The sequence below is a fragment of the Mercenaria mercenaria genome, chromosome 12 (assembly GCF_021730395.1).
Source record: "Mercenaria mercenaria strain notata chromosome 12, MADL_Memer_1, whole genome shotgun sequence".
NCBI lineage: Eukaryota > Metazoa > Mollusca > Bivalvia > Venerida > Veneridae > Mercenaria > Mercenaria mercenaria.
The window spans coordinates 4,028,463-4,038,941 of record NC_069372.1 but is presented as its reverse complement, the minus strand read 5'-3'; the positions used below and the strand labels follow the sequence as shown (position 1 = coordinate 4,038,941).

The following is a 10,479-nucleotide window of genomic DNA, read 5'->3' as shown; positions in this document are numbered from 1 at the left end:
TGTTTTGTCAACATCAAACCTCCACTTTTTTTAGGAAATTTGGCGTAAAAAACAAGGGCTTTTGAATAACACCTACAATATGGGGTGAAAAACATATAAATAGATAAATTTCTCTGAAATTTACGCTGTTACACGATTTCTGTTCAACTTCCGCATCCTGGTGACCGTTGATCATACGGATTCAGCAGCTAATTTAAACGAATTCTTTTGTTTTTTATTAAATAACTACAGGGTGTTCCCGTAATTAAATTGGTTTTTAATTTATTTTTTTATTGTTTGTTTTTTTCTCAAAATGTTTATTTCATTCCATCATATGACTTCCTGTACACGGGTTTTGTGACCTTCCTTCAGACGATTCATATCAATTTTCCAGTGTCTGTCTTAAGCGTTTTTCAGTGCACTATGGTGAGTTTTTTTAATAATGATAATTGTAATAATTAAGAATTACCATAAACATATTCACATAATTATTTCTGTTACTCGTCCTCCGTACATTCGTCTTCATCCTCTGAAATGTTAATAAAGATACTTAGATCATCTCAATTTTCTTATAATAATAATAGTGTATATTACAATATATTTAATGTGACATCATCTATTAGAAAACAAATGGCAAAAACCCTGGAAAGAATGTAAAGGGTCAAAAATCAAGAGCAAAAAACCACCATAAAGGATCAGTGGTAGTGGAATACATAACTGATGCTGAGAAAAGGGCACAGACTACGTATAATAGGAAGCCTACAATTCTTTAAAAGGTAAAATTCATTACCTGTGTCACTTTCAACAGCTGTAGCATTCTCTAAAGCAACTACCACTTCCTTATAAAACATCAGCATTTCATTTTTAGTTTTCCCTGCAATATGTATATATAATAACTTGGCTTCAATTAAAAATGTTTTCATACAACACCTTTTAAGTTGTGAAGTATACTTTATACATTTTCATAATAACATAACAACCTAGACGTATTATTCTTGATTCATATGTAGTAAAAAAAAAGAGACACACATGCGCGCGAGAATACATTGCACCTTATAGGGTTGTGATAATATTATAGATTCAAGAGTTGTCTACTATGACAAAAGAAGAATTTAGTCTAGACTGGAAGACTGAATCAGGTGTCTGTGGCAATTGGAAAAGTAAGGGATGTTCAATAGGTATGTTTTTACAGTGAAAATAATAATAATAATAATAATAATAATAATGACGTTTATAATTAGAGTAATAAAAAGCTTAGTTTTTAAAAATGTGTTTCATTTCTTTGGGTATTTTCTGTATGTTCTCTATATACGTCAGATATACGCATTTCAGTTTTTAATATTTAAATATTATTAACTTACATTGAAAAATCAACGTGTAAAATTTCATACAAATAGAGCTATTATATTAACAACTGTAGGGAATACTAGTACACCGCATACACCAGTCGAAACAGCGGCAGTGGCACTTGAGGAGTTGCAGCCTTCATCCTCTTTGGTATACCCAGACCCGCCAAAAGTACCAGAAGAGGAAGCTATTCACGAAGGGGAAAAAACAAAATGTGACATTTGTCACAGAATGTCCGCTTCTAATAAAAAAAAGACCTGTGGCTCAATTGCGAGTACAGGAAGAAATGTGATTTTTGGGTCCATACGCTGTGTGTTGGTATTGTTGCTAAGACTGAAAGTGATTTGGAAGACATCAAATTTTTCTGCCCTACACACATTAAATCGTACATGAAGTAAATTTCTAATATAATGATAAAATAAAATAATTTTGTACTGGTTTAATCATTTTACCTCTTATTTTTTTGCCACTGAGTCTCTAAAACAAACGCCTCGTCAGTGTTGCCATGTTTGTGAATGTCACTGATGCCTTCCTCTATAATGCTCGTTATCTGTTGTTTGGTCTTTTTTTCAATAGCATGAAACTTTGTACGATCAAGGGGTGTTGTAAATACTGGCGTTAAAGACAACCCCTTACCAGGCACCATTCCTCTTTCAATGGATGCCAGGTATGCATTTAAATTTTCTTCACAGGTTCTTTCAAATCTGATTAAACCCACATCCAGTCTTTCGCCAGAAACTGATGTGTGGTCACTAAATAAAGTAAATATGTGTCCTTTTAAAGACTTACTTTTTATCTCAATAAACATTTTAGCATAAAATGTAAAACGTTAGCTTGCATTTATTACATTATGTAAATGGAATTTGGTTCAGTAATTTAAAACGGTTATTATATAGTTATCACAATATGTTAACGACATATGGTGTCCCATTACTGCCATATCATAAACAGAATGAAAACAACACGCTACTAAAGTTTCAAATGTCTAAATAGCCAGCGATGGAGTATGTCTAAACGACGATGGATAATAACAAATTGAAAGTAGCATAGGTGACAATTTGGCTATGGAGAAAAAATCTTATTTTTTGGTTTTCATTCTATTGTATTCTGATCTGACTCTAACGTGACACCATATGTTATTAAGTTATTTTGAACAGTACATATAAGTATCATTAGAGATAATTTTGAAATATAGTCCTACGTATCTTGAAGACAAATTTCATATAAAACGTTGTCATTAATCCATCCAGCATTCTATATCGGCCCAATATCAAACCGACGTCGTTGTCTATAACGGCTCGATATCGGCTTCAATATTGGTTGGAAATAAGAATGATGTCGGCCCGACATCGGCAGACGTTATCGGGCCAACATCATAATGACATTGGTCCGATAATGGCAAACGATATTTGTCCATCATCAAAATGATATCGGCTCGATATTGGCAGATGATATCGTGGTCGCGAAATAGTGTGACACGCATTGCTTTATCAAAGTTGTGTTAAAATAAACACTTTATAAAATCTCAGAGTAATTTTCTTGAGAACTGATGTGTCTCGCATCATTTGTATGACTCTTATTAATTTTTATTGATATACTATTTTTAAGAACTATATAATGCATGTTTTATACAGTTACGTAAGCTTTATGTATATTCTTAACACTATTAAAATTGTTAAATTAAAATTTTAAACCTATTTATATTTTCAATATTTATTTTTAATTACAAATATTTCTATGGCGGCATTTTACATATAAATAAAAATGCATATTAATTATTACCTCCCTTTATTATATGTAAAATTCTGATAATTACCGTCTACAAATTTTGTTTGGAACCTAGTTTTATTAATTCTGGCATTCATCGTATTTGCTTAATAAATTAGCACATATAAACAACTATATAACTTTTTCAGGTTTATCAATAATATATATAAAAATATAGTTATATTACAGAATCCAATACATGCCAGGTGTCAATCTGACGTACAAAATAGTTACACTGATTGATGTCGATCTACCGATTTAAATATTTTGCGACACTACAACTGCCGGATGTCGAACCTACATCGGCACATTTTTACCGACATTCCGACATTATACGTATATCGGGCCGATATAGTCATGCTGGCTGGGAAAGTGTTTACTGTAAATAACATAATTCTTTTTATATATACAAATTATGCGAAAAATGTAAAGCACGAAAAGGCAATTAGCAATACATTTTGAACAAACCTATATTCTTCTCTTGCATTGCTTAAATATCTAAGGATTCTCATTTTCACCCTCCATTCAAAGATTTCCGTGGAAAAATCTCGATGGTACAGATTATCTAACTCTTCTGGCATGCACATCTCTTTAAATGTGTTTTCTCTTATCTGAATACATTAAAATAATACATGTTGAAGGAAAGTAATAAGCACTATTTCATTTATTACATTATAATATTTTTAAAAAGAGGGTTGATTTAAAAAATAGAAAAATATTTTAATATTTTTTTTAATTTAAAATTTGGCTTTTACCCCAGTGACTGAGAATGCGTGGTGGTCATGGTGTTTTCAAATATGTTATTTCAATTAAATATATAGGCAATGCGAATTATAACATACTCGAGGCTGCTATCTTATTTAAAAATAAATCGTCTCGTTTGCCTAAAAACAATGTGTATTATTATATACTTGCGGCGGGCATTTTAAAATATTTTTTATTAAGACATGATATGTTTAATTTAAAATTTATCTTACTTTACTATTTATGTACAATGAACTACTATATAAAATATACGGGAAATTCATTCGTCCTTGATATAGTACTTTTAAAATAAATAGCAAGGAGTGATATTTGTGGTCGTCACTTCGTTTAAATAATTAATTTATCTTTAACCGATTCTGAGATATTTAGGTTTAAATAGACCGAACATGACCAAATATGGCAGACTAATGTGATAAGAAACATATTTTATGCAAATGTAATAGCATATTTAGAAACAAGATGGCCACCGCGCATGCGTACTACTTGTGGTTAAACCGAACCCTATACTACTTTTGATTTTAATTATTGTATATAATCTTTTTATCAGAATATAAATATTATAGAAATTAACCTTTTCTAGCAAATTCAAATTTCTGCAAACATTGACCCAGTGATGTTGCTTTGGAATGCCTGGAGGTAGCCATCTCTTTGCCCTACGATTGTATGCCTCTAAGACAAAATCACCCCCTTCTCCTTTGCTGATATTGCCAGAAACAGAAAACGACTCATTCTTACATATAAAATCCTTTATTGCTGTTGGAGCTAATACGCGAGTTTTAAAATCTCTGTACATGATCTCCTGATAATTTGTATGATTTAAGCCATAGAACAATTTCATAAATTTACTTTTACCAGCCATAATGTAATCGGTATTATTTCGCCTTGTACAACAACGAAATGCAAATATTGCCAGCACGTAGTTTAAGACGACATCGCACATGAAACGGAAATTTCTATGCTTACAGCTGCCTATGTATGTATATAGACCAGCTACAGTTGGAGCTTCATCTTGTGAAATGTAAGTAGTTAATATTTCATCAATAGTACCGTAAAAGAATATTGTTAAGATCATCCATGACTTATGATGGTTTGGGCATGCCTTACAGCACATAAGTGCACGTGGTGTGCGATAACCAAGCATCTTTGCAAGATCTTGCAGGCAAACGTCCCAAAGAAGTTTGAAACAGGCCTTTACGGCAGTCATTTCTATGTGTCCTAGCCCGGGAACAAGCAATATATCACGTAGATCATCATTTTTTTCGATCAAACGTGATCCTAGAACATAGGGAAGGCCATCACATCCTACACATGTCCATGTTCTGTTATCTCCTACATGACACTGGTCTTGTACATGCTGTCCATGTAAATATAAATACACTTTTGATAGTGTTCATATTTCCTAAAGCGATATAGGGGTTATCATATAAATTAAAATAAAAAATTAACAAATTTCATACTTTGTGCTTTACGTATCTTTAAAATGTATAATTATGTGTAATGTCACATTTACAGATATAAGTTGAATTTACGGATAATAAATTTTTTAATATGAATTAGATGAAGCAGAATTATAAATTTTGCCACAGATGTACTTTAAATGACTAGAATTACTCCAAAACATTTACATATTTTCTTTCTACATTGTATATTTTCAAAGATAGTACAGCATTACCTTGAGTACTTTTTTTACAGAGTCATATGAGCAAGGGTTAAACAACGCAGGTTCTCCTACTTTAACGTGTGGTTTTTCATCCGGGTGGCAACTGGTCGCCCATGCATAGGGATCCGCAAAGTCTATTTTGTTTATTGGACCATTGAACCCTTTAAACAATAACAAATAACAACTTAGAAGCGTTCCAGTGAACTAATCGTGGTATATATATATACATGTTGTTAAGATAAATAAATATGTTCCTTCTTAATTATAGTTAAGTTTTATAATTATTAAATAAATTATGTACTGAAAGAACCATCCGGGTAAAAAGTATGGATGATTTATAGTACACACTTAATGTAAATGTAACAATGTTTTATTATTTTTCTAAACATGGTGTTAAAATATAACTTTTATCAATTTACATATACGATGGTGTTTAAGTTAATCGTGTTAAACCTTGACATGTGAAAAAAACATCTTAACCCTTGCGCATGCGTTAACTTTTGGTATTGTTCTTGTTTCTTCCTTGTGTTACTTATGTACCAGAAGTCCTACCACCTTATAGTGTGTAGTATTACGCGACTGTGTAATTCCGATTTACGGACTATAAATTAATACCGCTTATAGTAATATACTAATATTTTGCAATTGCATTGTCAGTTAGAATTTAATATAGATAATTATACACAGACGAAAGTAAAGGGTTAAGTGTTTGTACCTCTACATGGGGACATAAGAACACCTCTTTCATATTATTTGTTAGTGTTAACTGTTACATTAACTTACCATCTATCCTTTGCTGTACGTTGTCTGTTCCTTTTTTTCTGTAACGATTGCCTTAAGCCTACTTGCAAGGAAACAATTTCTTATAGTATCAAACTTGCTTTCAGCTTCCTTTATATAATGCCTAATACTGGCAACTGTGGTACTATTATTTTCCTGGAACAACCACTGTCTAGGAGTAAGATGTGGACTTTCCTGTAAATTACTATATAATGCTGGTGTAATGTGGAGAAGCATAGTGATTACAGATGCAGTTGTTTTGTGTCCAAAGGTAACTCTCCAGTTTCTAGCAATCACCTGATTATTATCAAAAAATGTTATTTGATCACTGTTACGCTCATTTTGCACTGGTTGTTGGGCATTTGCTTTCAGCCAGCGTTGTAAGCTGCTATAACTACCACAAGCTGTTTGACGATTGTTTAATTGTGCAACAACCTTACTTCCACTTAAATAGTAATTTACAAGATTCTTGCAAAATTGCAAGGGGGCTACGTGTGTTAGGCGTCTGGCTTTGTATATACTGTCAACTGCAGTAACAATACATACTTCTTTTTTAGGATTGTTACCATTACCTGCAGCAGACTTCACAAACCTAACTAAAACATCATTTCTATCATTTAACCACTGAGTGATTTTGAAATTTGACAAATTACCTGGATCTCTATAATCTACACTACTAAAAACACTGTCTTCCTCAATATCACTTGATATTCTTTTACCTATAGCTTCAGCAATATCACCCAGTTCATTCGAATCAACATTATGCAATATGTCATCAATAATTTCCTCTTTTTTCCAACTGTTTTTCCGTTTTGAGGTAGAAGGACTCAGAAAATTAGCATTAACATAGTCTATACAAATTTGACAAATAGCACTGGCATTTCTGGGAATAAGATCACTTTTTTTCATATAGTTAAGGACATCTACTTTTATTTTTTTGTGACGAATTTGGTGGATATAACTGGCATTACCATTACTAAACTGGTCGTGATGTCTACAGGCACATGAGCAAGGCATATTTATGATGAATAAGTTTCACCTCTATGTGACATTGTTCACTGCTTTGTTTACAAGTGCACCCCGTGCATGTAATAGTACAAACAAAAGTAAGCGGAATTTATTATGCAATTATTTATTACAGAATTTTCTATGATTTTCATTTTTTTTTCAATACATAAAAAAATTACAACAATAGCACATACATTTGCTTACACCCCTTACTAATTAACTAAAACAATAGATTTCGTTTAAACTGCTTATTTGTTTACATAACCGACCAAGGCGAACAACTCCGATTGACACTGTAGGAGTTCACAGAAGAAAACAGCGTTGAAAACCATCGATTAATATTAAAACAGGCGCATATTGTAGGTGTTATTCAAAGGCCCTTGTTTTTTACGCCAAATTTTCTAAAAAAAGTGGAGGTTTGATGTTGACAAAACATTTCATATTGCCAAGTACAAGTGAAAAGCGAGTGACATACGTTCCGTCTACTTTCGATAATTCGGATAAATATGAAAAAAAGACGGTTTTGTACCCTTCTTTTGTTCGATATATAGCTAGAACGAGCTATTTTAGCTCGTTCTAGCTATATAGCTCCTTCGGGCAATGAAACCAGACCTGCAGTTACAACCACAGGGCTATTCAAGGAGGAATAATCGTCATCAGGCGAATAATGCTCACAATCGCGAGGAACCTCAGCTTCCTGAGGTCCAGGCAGGCATTACCGCCAGAGGACCCTCCACAAAGGAAGGACCAGCCAGGTCAGCCAGACGTCAACCCAAGGACGGATAGGGGTCAAAAGAGGGTTGTTGAATTGCTGGACGAACGATTAGTTTAGAATGCCGGTGAGTTAAATACTATTGATTTTGAGAAAGTTTTACAAGAATTTTTTATCTAGAAATGTTAATAATTGTCCTTAAAATCGTTGGGGTGTGGCGATACTAATTTATGTAATGTCCCATTGTCTTCAAAGTTAGATAATCAGGTCGGTACCAATACGCGTGTCAGTATGGTCCGATTACCCGATGACGATTTAGCTGCATATGTTCCCGCTTTTTTAAAGCAACAGATTTGTGAAAGGAAATATGCCAATTTATCTTTGTTACTTAAGGGCGCAATAAAATTATCTTCCCCTGAAATCATCACATGCACATGTACAGAGAAACAAATGATTGTTTCTGTATTTTTTAGACCGACATGGGTGGTCATTTTGTCCTACTTTCGTGTTTATCAATTTTCCGTAATCGGTCGGAAATTCTCCGGAATCAAGTGATTTTAAAATTAATTCAAACGAATATCCGTTTAAAGCCTTGTTCCCCGGCTATTCAAATTATTTTGTGTGTATGCAACTCATGATAACAATAACAGGCCACAGTAACAGTTAACGGCCACGTGCCACACTTTAGCACGCAAAACCACAGGTATTTCATATAGAATTTTATATAAAATAGACTCTATTTTGACAGACGTCACTGTTCATAGTCAGGATTTTCATGTTTCTTCAGTGACAATTTAAAGTTAAAAGGTAGGACGGGAGCAGCGCTTAAGAGACGCGCGACAAAATAACTGTATTTCCATGATGGTAATTATACACGAGTTGCATGAAAATTTAAGATGTGCAAATTTTTAGTTTCAAATTGACAGTGACATATATTAGGCCAAGACAATGTGTTTAATGTCTAAAATGTTATTGAGTTAATTAATGTAGCCATGATATGTACATAAATCATTGTTCTTAGGTAAATTCCAATCACATTTTGTTTCTACAGTGTAAGATAGTTACTTATTTATATTCTTAAAACTATACTGAAAAGCGATTAACTGACGAAATTGTGAAAACACTTTTATTCGGGTTGGCCTAAATTGTCGTCCCGAAAACTTGTAGTATAGCTGTATAAGAATGATTTTCATGAAGTTTTTGTGAGTTGCAAAAATGTTAAATTTCCTATGCTAAGTTTGTAAAAATCACGTTATCGTTTGGGCATATATGTTACATCTAAATATTTATAAATTATAGTCTCGTTTCTTCCAAAAAAAAAAAAAAAAAAAAAAAAAGAAATTCCGAAGATGCACGACGGGTTCGTGTTAGCTTTCGGAAAACATACTTTCGGTTTGAAATTGGCATTTTTGTTCGTTTATCTGTTGGTTATTCTTGAACATATTCATGACTACTTGGTCAGATCCGATGCAGTGGCTCATATTTTCAGTAAATAGAAAGTCACAGCAAAAACTCTCGTTTTCATTAATACTCGCTCGTGTGTTAGTAGTGGACCTTTAACTCTAATGCAACTTACAACACTGCTGTTAACGCTAAATGAAAAATGATAATAATAAAATAATAAAAAACAAATAAAACAATAAAAAAAAATCGTTCCTCTTACGGATTGTTGAAACAAGACCTAATCTCGGTTCATCACATTGTTTTATTAGTATCTTATTTCTTTGAGAAAGGCCTATTGCCGAAATCAATTTCAGCCTATGTTGCGGGTATTGATTTTTATAATAAACTTAACGTATTTTATGACTTAGGTCGTATATTGCTAATTAAAATAATAATAATATTGATAATAATAATAATAGTAATAATAATAACAATAATAATAATAAATACTTGTAGACTGCCACAGAAGCTGCATGACACGTGATAATATGGCTCCACTTACTAAGCCCGTATTGTTAACTGTTTTGAATTCTTTGTGGCAAGTTTGCAATAACATTTCTCTAAAACGCCTTTTACTTTGGTTTAGTACGGTTTATTTTATTTCGGGTCAGCGAGTTAGTTTCTGCAAACAAGCTTGTATCAGAAAAAGTATTTGGCCAGACTACTTTGAATGTCGCCAAAGACGAAAGTTAGATCTATACAATTGTACGAATTAACTTTTAAAAAAAAATCAGAATGGAAGCCCCATTCTCTTAAAAATACCTCGACATGGAAATAACACATGTCCGGTATCTGCGGTTAAGGATTTTATCAAAATGTTGTCAAAAATTCGGTCTCCTTTATTTTGTCATTGTGATGGCTTGGTTGTAACTAGCTCAGTTTTTAGCTATGCTGTCGCAAGCAATCCGTAAGTCTAACCTGATAAGCGCAAATTATACAACACATAGCTTCAGAATAGGCAGAGCAACAGATCTGGCTATCGAGGGTTACCCTTTGCAGGTTATTATGAAACTGTTCA

General features: G+C 32.8%; 3 protein-coding genes across 3 annotated transcripts; 1 reads left to right on the top strand and 2 right to left on the bottom strand.

The window, feature by feature from the left end:
* Positions 1 to 969: 969 nt before the first annotated feature.
* Positions 970 to 1,775, top strand: LOC123530101 (uncharacterized). Its single transcript, XM_053518810.1, has 2 exons — positions 970 to 1,157; positions 1,400 to 1,775. Exons 1-2 carry the CDS (start codon positions 1,076 to 1,078, stop codon positions 1,717 to 1,719), a joined length of 402 nt encoding a protein of 133 aa, XP_053374785.1. The 5' UTR covers positions 970 to 1,075; the 3' UTR covers positions 1,720 to 1,775.
* Positions 1,775 to 4,121, bottom strand: LOC128547156 (uncharacterized). Its single transcript, XM_053518912.1, has 3 exons — positions 4,071 to 4,121; positions 3,562 to 3,704; positions 1,775 to 2,144 (listed from the first exon to the last, which is right to left on the bottom strand). Exons 1-3 carry the CDS (start codon positions 4,119 to 4,121, stop codon positions 1,775 to 1,777), a joined length of 564 nt encoding a protein of 187 aa, XP_053374887.1.
* Positions 4,122 to 4,264: 143 nt separating this feature from the next.
* Positions 4,265 to 7,912, bottom strand: LOC123530450 (uncharacterized). Its single transcript, XM_053518911.1, has 3 exons — positions 6,307 to 7,912; positions 5,531 to 5,679; positions 4,265 to 5,212 (listed from the first exon to the last, which is right to left on the bottom strand). Exons 1-3 carry the CDS (start codon positions 7,313 to 7,315, stop codon positions 4,307 to 4,309), a joined length of 2,064 nt encoding a protein of 687 aa, XP_053374886.1. The 5' UTR covers positions 7,316 to 7,912; the 3' UTR covers positions 4,265 to 4,306.
* Between the last annotated feature and the right edge of the window lie 2,567 nt (positions 7,913 to 10,479).